We start from the raw sequence: 16,773 nt of genomic DNA on the forward strand, positions 1-16,773 counted from the left end.
AACGCATCCTCACAGTCACTCCCCTCTAGTGACTTGCCTTTACTTACTTACCAGCTATCCGGTCAGTCCGTCGACCTAGCTGGACTTCGTGTCAAACGTTCGGTCAGCCTGTCGACCTGTTTGGACTTCGTGCCAACTATCCGGTCGACCCGTCAACCTAGTTGGGCTTCATGTCAGACATTAGGTCAGCCCGTCGACCTGTCTGGGTTTCTCTTGCACACTCGATTAGAGTGTTAGATCAACAACAATACTAACTTACTCCTCTTGCATAAGAAAACTCAAACAAAACAAAGCAGTAAAGGAATCAGATTTGAGGATCTGATCAAGAACATGGACAATTCGAAGACAAAATTGAAGAAAACAAAACCCTAAAACACTCATCAACTCAAATTCCGAACTCAACTTCCTCCTCTCTACCGAAACAGAGATACTCTTGGAAACCTCCCCTTAAGCACCCGACAACAATGTACAAGCTCACATCTATTTCCAGCATATGCTCAAAGCCCTTGGAAACCTCCCCTTAAGCTCCCACAAACTGGAAACCTCATCAGCCAAAAAACAAAGCTCGGATTCTAAAAATTACGAAGCTAACTAAATTGATCAGATCTACTTAGCTTCTCTGTGGAATGCAGATCGGAAATGGTTCAGAAACTCCGAGAAACCTCCCTCAAAGCTCCAGTGGATGTGAAGATCGCTAATTAAGAAGAACTCCCTCAACCGGATCGCGACAGTGAAACAGAATCCAAGACGCGGCTAAGAAACCTCCCTTTGCCACTCTTCATCTCGGAAGGTGAACGCCGAAGCTTGGAACTCGCCGTCGGTGAAGAGTGATGCTCTCGGATCTGAAATTCTGGAATGGGAACTCGGCGTCGCAGAGAAGAAGAGAAGAAGATGCACAGTGTTGTGAAAACGCCGAGCCCAGGGAAGCACTGTATCTTCTCAAACGTTTTAAACCTCTCCTCATCTGATCGGACGGTCCAGATTGATTTGGGCTCGATCAACGGTTGGATCATCTCGGATCTGAATCAAAACTTCCGGATCTTCATCAATGGACTAGATCTGCTCCTCATTAGGTCGGATGGACCAGATGCTTGACGGATGGATCAGATCTTCTTGATTGTAGATGAACGGTCCAAATAGCTCCAAGATATAATCGCCTCATTAAGCCCTTGATTTAAGCCCAAATGCGGTCTGATTTGATCGGGTCCATGACCCTTTTGGTGCCTACAAAATAAGAATCAAATATTAGCACTAAATACCATGAAAATTAGCTAATTTGCAATTAGGTCCAAAATCAAATGCAATATTGAGATATGATGTAAAATGTGAGATTAAGCTATAAAAATATCATTAAAACATGCATTATGAATCAAGATAATATAGCCAAAATCATGGTTATCACTTACCTATTTTGTCATTCATCAAAACTTGGATTAGACCGTTAGTGCTAACCGTACCAACAGATTCAACATCCCCCGACGCTCATCTTAGACAACGGGAGGTAATTCGCCGGTCGGAGGCTCAAAGAGTGGTGCAAAAGCTATGGTATCCATCAGGCCTTTACCTCAGTGGCTTACCCCCAAAGCAATGGACAAGTGGAAGTTGCCAATCGAGAGATTCTCAGAGGATTGTGAGCTCAACTTGACCACGCAAGAGGCAGTGGGCCGATGAACTCCCTAGCGTCCTATGGGCCCTGAGCACGACCCTGAAGGAGGCGACTGGCGTAATGCCATTGCATCAGATGTACGGTGGTAAAGCACTAGTCCTGATGGAAGTCGGAGTGGAGTCCGATCGAGTGCAGCACTATGATGAGGATAACGACGAACGAAAACTGATGGAGCTAGACTTGGTCGACGAAGCACGAGACAAGGCAACCGTTCGAATGATGCCATACCACATCGGATAAAGTAGAGCTATAACTAGAGGGTTATCCTGCGGTCCTTCCAGGTCGGCAATCTAGTGTGGAAGAAGATAAACCCGCTCGACGAAGTCACCAAACTCGAAGCTGTTGGTGCAATATTCCTTAGGGTCAAGGTTGACCAAGTTGACTAAGCTTGAGTTGGCTCAAGCTCAAGTCTTGATGTTTGTGTTTCGATGTTTGACAATACATGGAAACTGATAGTAAATGGATATTGCAGGTGCAATCGTTCATTTGGGGAGATTATTGGTACAATTTTCCTCTGGTCAAGGTTGACCAGGTAGATGTGAAGAATAGTCATGTAGGTCAAGATTGATTGGATATTTGACTGAAAAGTCCCGGTGAGTGAAGCCAGGCAGATGGAAAGTCCTAATGAGTGAAGCCAGGCAGATGGGAAGTCCTAGTGAGTGAATCCAGGTGAAAGACATAGTGAGTGAAGCTAGGCAGAAGGAAAATCCTGGTGAGTGAAGTCAGGTGAAAGACCTAGTGAGTGAAGCTAGGCAGAAGTGAAAGTCCTGGTGAGTGAAGGTAGGCAGATGGAAAGTCCTGGTGAGTGAAGCTAGGTAGATGAGAAAACCTGGTGAGTGAAGCTAGGCAAGTGGAAATCCAGGTGGGTCAAGGTTGACCGGGAATCTGGTGTTGAAAAGTCCAAGTAAGTCAAAGGATTGATTGGATACTTGACACGAAGAAATCCAGATGGGTCAAGGGTGACCGGACATCTGGTGAAAGTCCAAGTGGATCATGAAGGACCAGGCACTTGGCATGAGACGGTAAATCTAAGTGGGTCAAGGAGGACCATACTTGGTGATCAGAAGTCCAACGAGAAGTTGGTAAAGAGAAAGTTTAGATGGGTCAAAAGTTGACCGAATTCTTAGCGGTCGTAAGTCCAATAGGGAGTTGGCATGGAACTAGGAAGTTCGGACGTAGTAAACTTCCGAAGGCCATAACTTTTGACTCGAATATCAGAATGAGGTGATCTCAGATGCAAAACGAAGCTAATTTCAATCTCTATCTAGTTTTCTGCTTTCCAATTGATTGGTCAATCGATTTGGGGGGGGGGGGTTCAATCGATTGGTCAATCGATTGGTTGACGCGAATTCGTGCAGAAATGGGCTGAATCGATTGGGTAATCGATTGAAACTTCCCCAATCGATTGGTCAATCAATTGGGAGAGTTTTTGAGCAAACAGTGAGCTTCTTAATCGATCCGTTGATCGATTAAAACCTCCAATCGATCGGGCAATCGATTGGGAGGCTGGAAAATCATGCGATAGCTCTGGAAATAGCGCGAGACACGTTGAATTGATTGGGCAATCGATTCAAGTGTTTTCCAAGAGCACAGAGGCACTCTGGATCGATCAACCGATCGATCCAAAGCCTCCCCAATCGATTGGGAGCAATCCAATTGATTGGGATTCGGCCGTTGGCGCGGATAAAGCCGTTGGCGAGCGTTTTTCTGTAGACTTCTTCCTCTCTTCTCCACAGGCAATCACAGAAAACTTCCACAGCGATTCTTTCATCCTCACCACTAGTTCTTGAAGATTCTTGGAGGCACGTCCAAGTCAAGAGGTGAGTTACGACAAGAAGAAGAAGAAGCTAGGGTTTCATTGTATAAAATTTTGTAAGATTTATTTATATTTTGCTTCCTTCTTTCTTATTGTTGTATTGTGAGCTTGTAAGGCTTCTCCGCCTTCGGTAGTTATCGTAAAGGAGTGTTTTCATAGCGGATGGTACGTGAGTGTGTGGATCCTTGGATTAGTCACCTCTTCTTGAGGTGGATACCAAGTAAATCTACGTGTTAGCATTGTAGTGTGTTGTTTCTTATATTTTCCGCTGCACATCATCACAAGAAGCAAGAAACGACTAGCACAAGATCGCGAAGAGGGGCTCTAGCTACATTTTGACCCTAACAGAAGCTCCATAGGTGGGACCCTATAAGGTCGTGAAAAAACTCCGCTCGGGAGCATATTATTTAGAAGACGAAAATAGAAGACGGCTTGAGCGACCGTGGAGTGCGAACCACCTCCAACCTTATAGGGCCAGTTAAGAGGTGTGTAAATTGTTATTTTACTTGTATGTGCGTGCATGTATTCCAAATGCAGGACAAAAATGAATAAACCCACAAGCATTCCAGACTCATGAGTCGGTGAGACAACATCGATCGAGCGGTGACCTTAAACCCTTATCTTCACTGACGGTCGAGCGATGACCTTAAACCCTTGTCTTCACGGATAGTAGAGCAACGACCTTAAACCCATGTTGTCATCAGCGGTCGAGAGGCGACCTTAAACCCTCATCTTCACCGACGGTCGAGCGACGACCATAAATCCTTGTCTTCACCGACAGTCGAGCGGCGACCTTAAACCCATGTCATCATCAGCGGTCGAGCAGCGACCATAAATCCTTGTCTTCACCGATGGTCGAGCGACGACCTTAAACCATGTCGTCATTAGCAGTCGAGCGACGACCTTAAACCCTTGTCTTCACCGACGGTCGAGTGGCAACCTTAAACCCTTGTCTTCACTGACGGTCGAGTGGTGACCTTAAACCTTTGTCTTCACCAATAATCGAGTGGCGACCTTAAACCCATGCCATCATCAGCAATTGAGCGACAACCTTAAACCCATGTCTTCATTAGCGGTCGAGCGGTGACCTTAAACCCATGTCTTCACCGACGGTCGACCGACGACTTTAAACCCTTGTTGCCATCAACGATCGAGCAGCGACTTTAAACTCACGACTACGCCATGAAACTACCGAGCAGAGACCTTAAAATCAGAACTGATTGATCGCTTAAGAAAACAGATAACCCGTTGCTGATCGGAGAAACATGAGGCCACACTTGCAGTCAACGCGACAATACTTTATCTAAATACAAGTCAAAAAATGCTAAACGACCAGAAAAGAGATAAGGAAAAATAGTAGTTCGCTGGATGGACGTACATTCATTGATACTTCAAGAAAATTTTACAGAAGCCAAACTCACAGGCTCACTCCAAAAATTCTAAACTCAGTCAACTTGTCCCTACTGATGACTTTTCTTGTCAAAGCGGTGGAGAGATAGCCACCTTCCTTTAGTTGAGTGAACGCCCCATCAATAGCCAGGTTGAACATATAGAGAACCCGATAGGCGACTTTGTCATTAAAAGTATCCGAGCGGATGTAGGCTTTCTTCATGAGATCAAACTTACTCGACTCAGCTCCTTGATAAGTCTCTAAGGCCGCTCAGGAGACCTCCAACTCTTCCCTCAACTTAACCATATTTTCATTTTTTGGTAGAGCTGGGTCTTCACGTCAGTCTGCTCGGCCACCCGTCTTTCTCGCTTGGCCTTCAACGCGGCCTTGACCCCCTTCAGGTTCTGAGCCAACACACGAAACTCTTTATTTTTTATGTCTAGATCTTTAATGGCTTGGAGTTTCCTAATGTTGGACGAGTGGATTTTGGACTCAAAGGAGGCGGTCTGTTTATTAAGTCGGGCCAGCTGAACCGCCTGCTCGGCGCTCTTACCTTTCTCTGCTTTGAGATGCTCGGAGCTTTATTTAGATCGGCCCTTAATTGAGCTATCTCGGCGTTCATCTGCTCTAGTTGTGCTTGAGAAGCAGATGACTGGTTGCTCGAAGCATGGAGCTACTGGACTTCACACTCCAGGTAAGCAAGCCTATGACACATGGCCAGGCTTTCCATCCAATATTACAAAGAACGTTAAGCATTATACAAACTGAGCAAACGAAAGAAAGAGGAAAGATATACATATCCTAGTAGACATCTTGGTGTGACTATTCGCTAGTTCCCCCGGAGCTACTACCGCCGCACGGGCTCATGCGTCAGCCCATATTTGTGCGAGCGACCCTTGTATTCTTATTTGATATTCGGGGGTGTGGGACGCTGGGTTGACCGCATGGTGGTACTCATCAGTCGACAAATGGTTGATTGACGTTATCGATCTCTAGCCGCTCGAGCTAGAAGGTGCAGAAGTTGTTCGGTCAGTGGGCTGTGAGGAGACTGACCGGATGCGGGACACCTACGCTACCTACAGAGATAGGGGCGTGAAGGCAGTCGGCGGCGTGTAGATCGTTCCTTGAGGCAACCCGGACAGTGAAGGTATTCGGTCGGAGGATAGAGACGCAGAGAATTCCCCAAGGCCTTGCTCAAGAGGTGGAAGGGAAGTCTCACTCCGCTCGGATAGGGGTAGAACAGAATTCTCACCCCACTCGGATGGAGGTTGAGAGCTAATCACGGTGGGGGTCTGTAGGGCTGAAGTAGTAGTTCGGGAGGAACCTTCCGCTCGACGCCTTTTACGGTGTTGTAGGGGCTCGTCGGAAGTTGTTGAATCTGAAGCAACAACTATCGGGACCATAGACGGCTGTTCAGGCAGAAGGTCCGCTGTGGCAGCCGTCGCATCACTCACCGCTGTCCGACTTCCTCCAGCGCCGCTTCCCAACACTTAAGTTCTTTCCTCCTCACCAAGTGAATCCTGGTTCCCCGGCTACAAATCGCGGCTCTCTAACTCATATTTAAATTTAAATTAACTTGATTAAATATATTTGGATCTAAATTTTGATTAAATAAATTAAGGTTTGAGTTAATTTGATCAAGGTTAATTACATTTGAATTACTTAATTTTTTATTAATTAAATTATTTTTGTTAAGTAATGTTAATTTAGAATTTGTATGCATTTCTAGTTCTTCATTATAATCCAAACATGGAAAATCTAAAAGCATACAAATTTTCATGAAATTTAAGTTGATTTACCTTAATTGCTCCTCCTAAATCTTTGAGCATTCTCTCTATGCATTGAAATTTGTAATGATCCATTATTTTGCAGTTGAAGCATTCGATGTGATCCTTCCTTTTCCGAACTCCAAGCATTAGTTCCTCCTTTGCCTTTGGTGGTGCAGGTCAGTCCTTTAGACATTTACTTTTATAGTGTCCTTTTTCACTGCACTTAAAACATGTTATATGATCCTTAAATTTTGAATTGACAATTTTACCTTTTGAATCCTTATTAGAATTCTCCCCATTGACCATTGCCATCTCGGATTTGGGCATGGATATTTGTTCTAATTCAAGTCTAGATCCATTAGCCTCCTCCTCAGCCATTAGTGCCATGAAGTTGATTTGGTTTCGCTCTTCTGAGTTTGATTCTCTAAATTTTGGCTCAAATTCAAACTCACCTTTGCCTTGATCTTCTAGTCTCGACAGAGTCTCATGAAGCTCAATTAATTGGGTCCACAACTTTAATGCATTCTTGTAATTTTCCGATCGACACAAAATTTCATTAGGAAAACTACTAATTAATATATTCATTACCTTTATATTTGCTTCTGAGTTTCGAGAAGATTATTTCAATGTAATCCAGTTGTCGAAACTATCACTTCCTACAAAGGATTCCATTACTCGCCTCCAACAATTGAAGTATACTTGATTGTACAGTGGAGGCTCGTAGATGTTTCGCCTATCTTGATAAAACATCAATATTCTTGCAAGATATAAACAGAAAACGAATTTCCAAGACTTTGGCTTGGGATTAGTAGTGCACTATAAGATTATGAAAGGAATATAAAATATAAAAGTAAAATCTTTTTAACAAAAATAAAATATAAGACTTTTAAAGTGCTTAAAAAATGGTTAAGTTAATTCAGAATGACCTTGGTCTGATACCAATTGAAGAATCAGAATAGCGATAAAAGGAGGGGATATCACTTGTTATTTTTTTTTCTTTATCGTACAACTGAATCAGAGTAAGCAGCGGAATAATACAATAAAAGCAATACATAAGAGACACAATTATTTACTTAGTTTGGATCCTATGTCGTCTCTTACTCCAGGACTCGCGATCCTCAATCACATCGTTAGGTAATCTATTAAAATTCCTCTTTCCAAAATCTTCTAAAAGAGGTAATTCGTACAATGAGATTTACAATGAATTATGCAAGCTAAAATTAAATTTACCGACAAATAAGATTTTAGATGAAGATCATTGGAGAACTTTGATGTCATAGCTTGCACACAGAAGTGTAGAACAGTAGCAGCATGAACAGAGAGGAAAAGTTTAGAGAGTTGTGCAAGAGTTGTTTATCATCGGCTCTGATCTCAAGGTCTTTTAATAAGCTGCATTTGGTCGACTATCCTTTCGGTGATCGATCTCCCTATTGGTCGACTAATCATGCAACCTTCCTTTTTTGCTGAGATCCAATTTTCACCTCATTAATTGCATTTATTGTTCGGTCGACTGATCACCTTGATTGGTTGACCGATCCCTCTATTTTTCCAATTTTGCATAGATTGAATATGCCACTGTGTTACCTAATTAGGTTTGGCCGACTGATCCTTGGGTTCAATTGACCGATCCTTGGGTTTGATCCATCGATCTTTGGGTTTAGTTAGACCGATCTGCCTGACTTCCAACTTTGCTTTGCGCAATCTGAACCTTGCCACATTAGCTCGGCTTGGTCGGTTGAATATCTTGTTTGGTCTATCGATTCCTTCAATTTCTGCAAAACAAAGTTAGTTCCACAGTATAAAAAAATATCCCTACAACATAAAGTTAGTACAATAGTATAATGCTACATGAGTAAGAAAAGACAGTAAGATCTGTCTTGATCTTAACTTGGAAAATTTTCGGTTTCCTCAATTGGATCAGTGACCTAGAGTTTATCCCTTCCAGGGACATGACCTCCCCGCCGCTCCACTCCGATTTCTTACCTTAACCTACTTGCCAAACATGCCAAACATTTGGTCCTCCAGATCTATTTGGACTTTTTTTGCTAAGTGTTTGATCATCTGAGCCACTAAGACTTTTTCTGCAATCCTAAATTAACCAATAATAATAATAATAATGAAAAATACTATAGTAAAACTAAATTTAGGCTTACCAGGATTTGTTGATCCGGTTGACAGCGCCTTTCGATCAACCTTACTTGGAGTTCACTCCTCGAAGACTTCTCTTTACTTAAGGTTACCTCCTTCTAGAGTTTTCACCACCTGACTTCACTTATCAAGACCTAGGGTTACCTCCCCCTAGGGTTTCACCACCTAACTTTACTCACCAAGACTCAGCATCAGATCGACCTGCCAAGGATTCGATATTGGGTCCTTTAGACCTACTGAATTTGAACTTCCTACCTGGTTTCCATAATCTGCCTAGATTTTCCTTGTCTAAACGCGACTAGGACTTCTCTTGCCTAACCGTAATTAGGACTAGTCACTCAGTAGATTTCTCACCCTTGCTAGTCATCCAGTTAGCCTTAACCTGACTAGACTCTATTAAATATATTGTCAAAATTCAAGAGGTCGAGTATACCAATATTAAATATATGTACATGTTACTAATCTTTTAAAATCAAAAATTTAAAAAAATTATAATTTCTAAAAATTTTACTTGCAATTTGATAGGAAATAATTTTATGCCTATTTAGTGGATCAAGTTTTAGGGTGCAAAGTTGAAATCAGCTTGCACCCATAAATTCATGATTTTAACATTTTGGGAAGACTCGCGTTAAAGTAATGAATCAAAATTTAGATTTTCTCAGATTTTGATCGCAAGCTAATTTGCAAAACTAATTTGCGTCCACTCTATTACAGCACACTGCACTAATATAAAATTCTAAGTCACAAGTTTTTTTTTATTGGATTCACGTATTTAGTTTATTCTAATTAATTCTCAGGATGATGACCGGTCTTATCCTATAAAAATTTTTCATCGGTTATTAGGACGATCCATCAGTTTAATGTTCTTAGGTTAACTGTCCGTTATAAAAAATTCATCCGTTAATTTGGCGAATCTTAGACTCGAACCTTAGATGCCTAAAAAATAGAGAAGACACCCTACTACTGTACCATTATCCCGAGAGCAAGACATATGTTTCTTGTGAACCATAACTTCAACGTTATTGATCCGGTGGTAAGACGGGGCCCGCATGATAGGAAGTCAAAGTGGTCAACACCCAGGGTAGGTGGCCGATCGGGCGAGATACCTTCCCAAGCGGCAGGAAAAATAGCCAACCCGACATCTCGACAGCTCGGCCTGATGCCGAGTTTCCGACGCTCATAAGGCAAAGCGAGAAGAGGCGAAGACCGAGCGGACATCCCGCTCGGCTAACCAGGAACGTAGCATCGACTCGGCAGCGAAGGCTCCCTCGCTCGATAGGGCGGAGTCGGACATCAAATCAGCGCCCGAACGGACATCCAAGTCGGTCCCACCTACCGGGATGCCGTTAGTAGAGCGGTCCCTACTCCCGACCAGGGAAAGGTGCTAGCCGAGCGGTTCTTACACTCGGCTCGGTAAAGGACAAAGAGAGTAGTTGGCGATATCTTCCTAGGAACCAGTGCCGCCGACAAAAGGCATGGCCGACGGCATGGTCAGACAGAGAATCGTACGGGAGAAACTTCCACTGTCGCGTCAGAGATATGCTCGTGCTATTAAAGTATGACGCCCTGCACGCTTTTCTGACATATCCATTCCAAGTATGCTTTGAGGAGCGTGCACGTACTTCTGGAGAGCCCTATATAAGGACCCCCAGACTTCGACGGAGGTATGCTCACTTATTCACTGTAGCTACAGTTCTCATTTCTTCTTCGCTCTATTATTTTCTGTCGGAGATTTGACTTGAGCGTCGGAGGGCCATTTCCGGGGAACCCCTCTCCGGCTCGGCACTGTGTTTGCAGGTTTACGGCGGCAAAGGATCTATGTCTTTGGAGTCTTCGACCAGTCAATAGAAACACCACATCCTCAACGTCTATCGACTTAGCACTCAGGCAGGATCAGTTATATATAAAAAAAATCTCAATCACTTCCATTTACATGTTTCTTGCTTTGTTTCTTCCTTACGTTTATCAATGGCTCATTAATTCTCCGCAACTACCCTTGTTAATATTGACTCACACGTTTGTCTATCCCTCAACCTTCCTAGCACGCATTCATTTCAGTCCATGAAAGAATATGCAAGGAGAAATAATTAATTAGGCCAGATTTTAAGCTCTGACCACGTGCAGAGAGAGCTAACCTTGAGGGCCTTTAATTCCCTCTATAAAACTCATCACCACCTTTACTAATACAATATACACACTGCATGCCTTTTTTTTTCTCCTTTGTTTTTAGTTGATATGGCTTCAAATAAACCTTCAAATTACGAGGATGATCAGGTATATATCTATTGTTATCTGCAACTTCATTTCTTTTTGCTTGTTTTGGCCCTCAATTAGCTGTTATAATGAGTGTTAAGCATGTATTTTTAGATTGCAAGAAGTAGCTAAGAGAAGCACTTGTATATTACTGCTGTTCTAATTAATACTGTATAAATTAGATGAGATCTTACAGTGCTGGACATGTCTACACCAACTAAACTAAATTTGCTTGTTTAATTTCAGGGAGAAATGGTTTAATCTTTTTCCAGCTTTTCTTTTGTCCAAATAAATAAAGGAAAAGTATCTTTGTAAAAAAAAAAAACCTATCTAGTTACTTCTTTTTGAATTTTTAGTTCTGTTGTGTTTTTTTGTTGCTTAGCAAATATGAATTAACAAGGGTTTAAACAACACTATGTTAGTTTTGTTGAATTGTGTTTTGAGCAAAACATATTCTCCACTTTCTAGGCATAAAAAATTTAATAATCACAATATAAATATGTTTATTTTGGTGTTATTTTTCAAATAAAATAATATAAAAACAATATAAATTAATATAATAAAAAATAAATATTGTGACGTATATGCTCTACTTAACTTTATATATCTGAGCCACTAGAACTTGATTGCCCTTTGTGTTCTTCCTAGCTTTGCAAATATGTTATATTTTATTATTGTTAACTAAATTTTTTTAGATCTTCTTCATTTGATATGGACATTTGTTATATTTTCACTTTACCTAACTGAAGTATTTATTGATCGTCTAAGTATCTATCTGTACCATCTTAAACATGTCTTCTAGAGTTTTCCCTCAATATATGCAATCTTGACTTTCTGTCTATTATTTTCATTTCTTATCTTGTTCATTCCATACATCCATCTTAATATCATAATCTCTTCAACTCTAATCTTCTATTTATGTGTTCGTGTCATAACTCAATATTCAATTCCATATAACATAATATATCTGCATAGTATCTCAAATAACAACAATAATTAGATTCTTCATTGTATATAATATATACATTTTTTTTCAAAGAGAAAAAGGAGTCTAGCTATTGAAATCAATAGCTCTCAAGTTATTGCATATACGAGGATAAGAAAATTAGCAATAAATTAAAGCATTAATTCCCTTGGTTATTATTGAATATTTTTAGATTTATTTAAAATTTCTAACCTTTTGTTTCTACTTTTTGCAAGGTTTTGGTGGAAGGAAACTCTCATATAAAGACAATGATACTAAATAGGCCTCTAAAATTCAACGCCCTCAACTATCAAATGGTTCGTTCATCCTTAGTCTCAATTAAACAAAGCCATTTAAAAATATTATTTTTGATAAATTACATGCCATTATTAATGCTCTAAAATTGAGCCAAACAAATAAGTAAAAGTTTGATTTCTTTATCTCCATCCAATTTAAAACATTTAGAAGCATTCCATTTATAAGTTGCCCAAGTGTTAGTACCTATAGTTTCTAGAACTCCAAACACCATTACATAGATATCAAACCATTTTAAAGATAAATTTACTTATTTACTCTTACATTTCAGCTAAAATATTGGCAATAAATATTCCATTATTGTTATTTTTCTCTTTTGATTTAAATTTGTGCTTCATGTTAAATTAGGTTTCTGATTTCTATTAAAAACAAATCTTGTTTTCAAGGTTTTGCAATTGTCGGAGGAGTTCCAGAAGTTGGAAAATGATCCTGCTGTTGGGTTGGTAATTGTAAAGGTACATGCATGCAATCAATTGCCTTCTGTGAACTTTCAACTTCTTTTACGAAGAAAATATTATTATTCTCCGGATCAAATTCAATATATATAAGTGTCTAATTTTCTAAAATTTCATCATGGATTGAAGGCAAATGGAAAAGTATTTTGTGCGGGAGGAGATGTTATTGAATACTATCGTTGCTCGCTCACAGGTATTATTCAAAACGGCTATATTAATTAGCTGGAAGTTTTTTTCGTGATACTGTATTATCTGAAATTTGATACGAGCAACTAATTGTTAACCTAAATATGAGAAGGTGAGTGGGCACTGGCAACTCAAATTTATCAAAAGCAACTCACCTTGGACTACCTAGTGGCAACATACATTAAGCCCGTGGTCAGTTGATCATATCATATATAACAATAGAATTACTGAAACAATATTCTCCGAATATATTTTGTAACATATCGAGTTGAACAAATTGCTACTTGAAGGTTTTCCTGATCAATGGGGCAGTGATGGGAGGTGGTGCTGGACTTTCTTTGAATGCAAGATACCGAGTCGTTACCGAAAATACAGTATGATCAATCGGTCACGTATGCTAACATTGGTAGTTTTGAACATGTGCTTTGTATTTGCTTTTAGGTTTTTGCAATGCCAGAAGCAGCTATAGGACATTATCCGGATGTTGGAGCATCTTATTTTCTTTCTAAGCTTCCTGGCTTCTTAGGTTACTACTTAGTTAACAACTCTATGAATACATATGTGATTATATTGAGAATATATTATAATCTTTAGACTTTGTAATTGTTCATTTTAGGGGAATATCTTGGCCTTACTGGTGCAAGACTGAATGGTGTTGAGATGGTAGCATGTGGACTTGCCACTCACTTTGTTCCTTCAAAAGTATTGTTTCATGTTTTACCAATTTAGATTTTTTTTTTCTTTAACAAAATTCAGAATCTATTTTGAACATCATTGTTCTTCCACTATTATTTCTAACCAATGAATAGAATTTACTTTTGTTGGAGAAATCATTGCATGAGATGGATGTTGCTGAACCAAATACAATCCAGGGAATTATTAACAAATATACTCATCAAGTGCAATTGAAAGAAGACAGTGTTCTTCATAGGTGACCTATACATCAATACATACACAATTTTTCTTTCTTTCTATATATATATATACACACACACACTCAACATCTTTCTATTCATATCATTTTGTAGGCTTAACTTCATCGACCACTTTTTCTCAAAACAAACAGTAGAAGAAATCTTATCTTCTTTGGTAAGAATACAACCCAACACGTGTATTTATTTATGCATGTATATGTTTGTATATACCTTGTTAATTGAGTCATAATTTAAATCAGGATAAGTATTCATTACCTATCCCATTTATGATTGTTTAGGAACATGAGAATGCAACTTTGAAAGAGGAGTGGATTACTAAGTCAATAAGATCAATGAAGGCAGCATCACCAATAAATCTTAAGATCTTCCTTATGTCGGTAAATTATCTATATCTTTCTTTTCTTTTCTTTTAAGAGTTTATTTACTTGATAGAGAGGAAAGGACAAGTGATATAAAAGATACATATAAATATGTAATTGGATATCTCTTATCTTATTCATAGATTAGGAGAGGTCGATTTGAACCACTAGAAGACTGCCTAACTCGAGAAAGTAGAATATCTAGTCATATCCTTCGACGAACAGTGTCGAACGACTTCCTTACGGTATTCGCTAATTTACCTTTACTTGGATAGAGTTTATTGCCTTTTTATCTCATTTTTGAAAATAAATGCTGATATATTGTTGAATGTAGGGTATTAAGGCAACAATATTGGAGAAAAATTACAAACCAAAGGTAAGATATATACATACACAAGTTGTACCAAAATGCTTCTAAATAACTTTTGCATATATTTTTGTTTCTTTTCATATTAAATTCTTCTATCAATTTGTTATCATACTTGGCAGTGGGAGCCTTCGAAATTGGAACTGATTAGCAATGATATGGTGGAGACATATCTGACAAAGATACCTGAGAATGAAGGCTGGAAAGAACTCCAACTTCCTCCTAGAGACATGCGTGAGAAGGCACCCAGAGCTAAACTCTAATGTCTCGTTTACTTGAACAGAAATAAAAGGAATGAAAATAAGCAAGTAAATGACAGATGGTTTTTATCTATATTGTTGTCGTTTGAATAAAATGTGCAATGACAGACAATGACTGTTATTCATTTATCTGCAACAAAGAGTTCAGAAAGAGCACCAAAGACCCAAGGATTAATTTCAGCAGATGAGCTAATTAATATAGGCATAATTAGATGTAGGATCGGTGAGATTTACTTGGTTCCCAACCTCCCAGGATCAGTACATCCAAGGCCTGCGTACTCAAGCGCGAGTCCACTAGTGGTTTCCTTTTTGGAGACGGAGAGACCCGTCTTACAATTTATCAAATACAAGAATAAAAGAATGATAAAATAAATACAGCTTGTAATAAAAGAAATACAAATAAAAACTTTGCTGAGTTGATCCGAAAGTCCTGAGCGCAGCGCACCTTTCCTAGAACCCCGGTAGCAAAGCTTCATAACATAGCCTCCATTTTGAGCACACGGAATATAAGTAGTAGAAGAAGTGATATGTTGAGCGTAGAACCTTTATCTCCTTTTATAAAATTGGATCAGATCCTTATCTGGATGAAGTTATATCTCAATGAAGCATATCTGGATAAAGCAATATATGGATCAAGTTTTATCTGTATCCACATCATCTGACTTATCCTTATCCTCATCCAAATTATAAAGATAAACCAGATCTTTTACCACATCGTCTTTTATATCAACATTTCATGACTCAGCTATTTGGACCAAGCCCAGTCGATCTACCAAACCGTTGGTTCAGTCTATTGAATGGGTTTGGGTCCGGTTCAACCCGAGTCAAGTCCGGTTCATCCATTTGTGTTTGTCTTCTCTTTGTTTTGATTCCAGCTTTAGGTTTCTATAAAACAACCAAACATACACAAACAGGCAACCTTAGCCTTCATCCTGTAAATCTACTTGACCTACTAGGCTTACCTTTTACTTAGAGGTCTCTCCTCCAAGTCTACCACCTAAGGGTCAATCTCATAGGATCAAGCCGCACTCTTGTAAGTCTACCCGACCTACTACGCTTACCTTTTACTTAGAGGTCCCTCCTCCAAGTCTACCACCTAAGGGTCAATCCTTTAGGATCAAGCTGCACTCTTGTAAGTCTACCTGACCTACTAGGCTTCATGCTTGGACTGTATCCAAGACTTTACCATTACCTAGAGTTACCTCCCCCTAGGATTTTCACCACTTAACTTCACTCACTAGGGTCTAGCTTCACTCATTAGGACTTCCACCACCTAAGGTTCCTCCCCCTACAATTTTCACCACTTAGCTTCACTCACTAGGGCTTAACTTTACTCACTAGGACTTACCCTTGTCTAACTAAGTTAGGACTTTTGCTAGTTATCTAGTTCTGACTAGACTTCTTTCTTTCAAATATTAAGTCTTGTTTGGATAAACCCTTGGTCAAATTGACCATACTTACGTATATTGTCCAACATCAAAACTCTTAAGGTTGATTGCACAAACAATCTCCCCCTTTTTGATGTTTGACAATTTTCTTAAGTTAGGTATTTGGTCTTTAGGGTTTTATTCTAAAGTTGGGAGTCAAAATATTTTTAAATTTAAGGTTACTCTCCCCCTTTGACATACATCAAAAAGATTACCTAAGGTTCCCTTGATTTTTCACTAACAATTTAAAAAATACTTTGAGAAATCTTTGTGAAATCATATATTTTCAAACATTATTTTTGAAATAGGATCATTTTTAAAAATATCACTTTAAAATTATAGTTAAAAAATAATTGTCAAAAAGTTTTCAAACATAGTTTTAAGGAATTTTAAAAATTAACTTTGAAAAAATTTTAAAAACTATATTTGATCTTTCAATTAGGACTCCCCCTCAATTTGGCAC

At 39.4% G+C, this 16,773-nt stretch overlaps 1 protein-coding gene across 1 annotated transcript; it reads left to right on the plus strand.

Annotated features, from left to right (window-relative positions):
* Nucleotides 1-10,941: 10,941 nt before the first annotated feature.
* LOC121990360 (probable 3-hydroxyisobutyryl-CoA hydrolase 3) lies at nucleotides 10,942-15,063 on the plus strand. The gene is made up of 14 exons (XM_042544502.1): nucleotides 10,942-11,063; nucleotides 12,243-12,323; nucleotides 12,708-12,776; nucleotides 12,906-12,969; nucleotides 13,075-13,154; nucleotides 13,253-13,336; nucleotides 13,404-13,488; nucleotides 13,579-13,664; nucleotides 13,772-13,893; nucleotides 13,991-14,051; nucleotides 14,176-14,274; nucleotides 14,400-14,501; nucleotides 14,591-14,632; nucleotides 14,746-15,063. The coding sequence occupies exons 1-14, from the start codon at nucleotides 11,025-11,027 to the stop codon at nucleotides 14,884-14,886; spliced, it is 1,155 nt and encodes a 384-aa protein (XP_042400436.1). The 5' UTR covers nucleotides 10,942-11,024; the 3' UTR covers nucleotides 14,887-15,063.
* Nucleotides 15,064-16,773: the final 1,710 nt, after the last annotated feature.

This window comes from Zingiber officinale, chromosome 6B, assembly GCF_018446385.1.
Source record: "Zingiber officinale cultivar Zhangliang chromosome 6B, Zo_v1.1, whole genome shotgun sequence".
NCBI classification, from domain to species: Eukaryota; Viridiplantae; Streptophyta; class Magnoliopsida; order Zingiberales; family Zingiberaceae; genus Zingiber; species Zingiber officinale.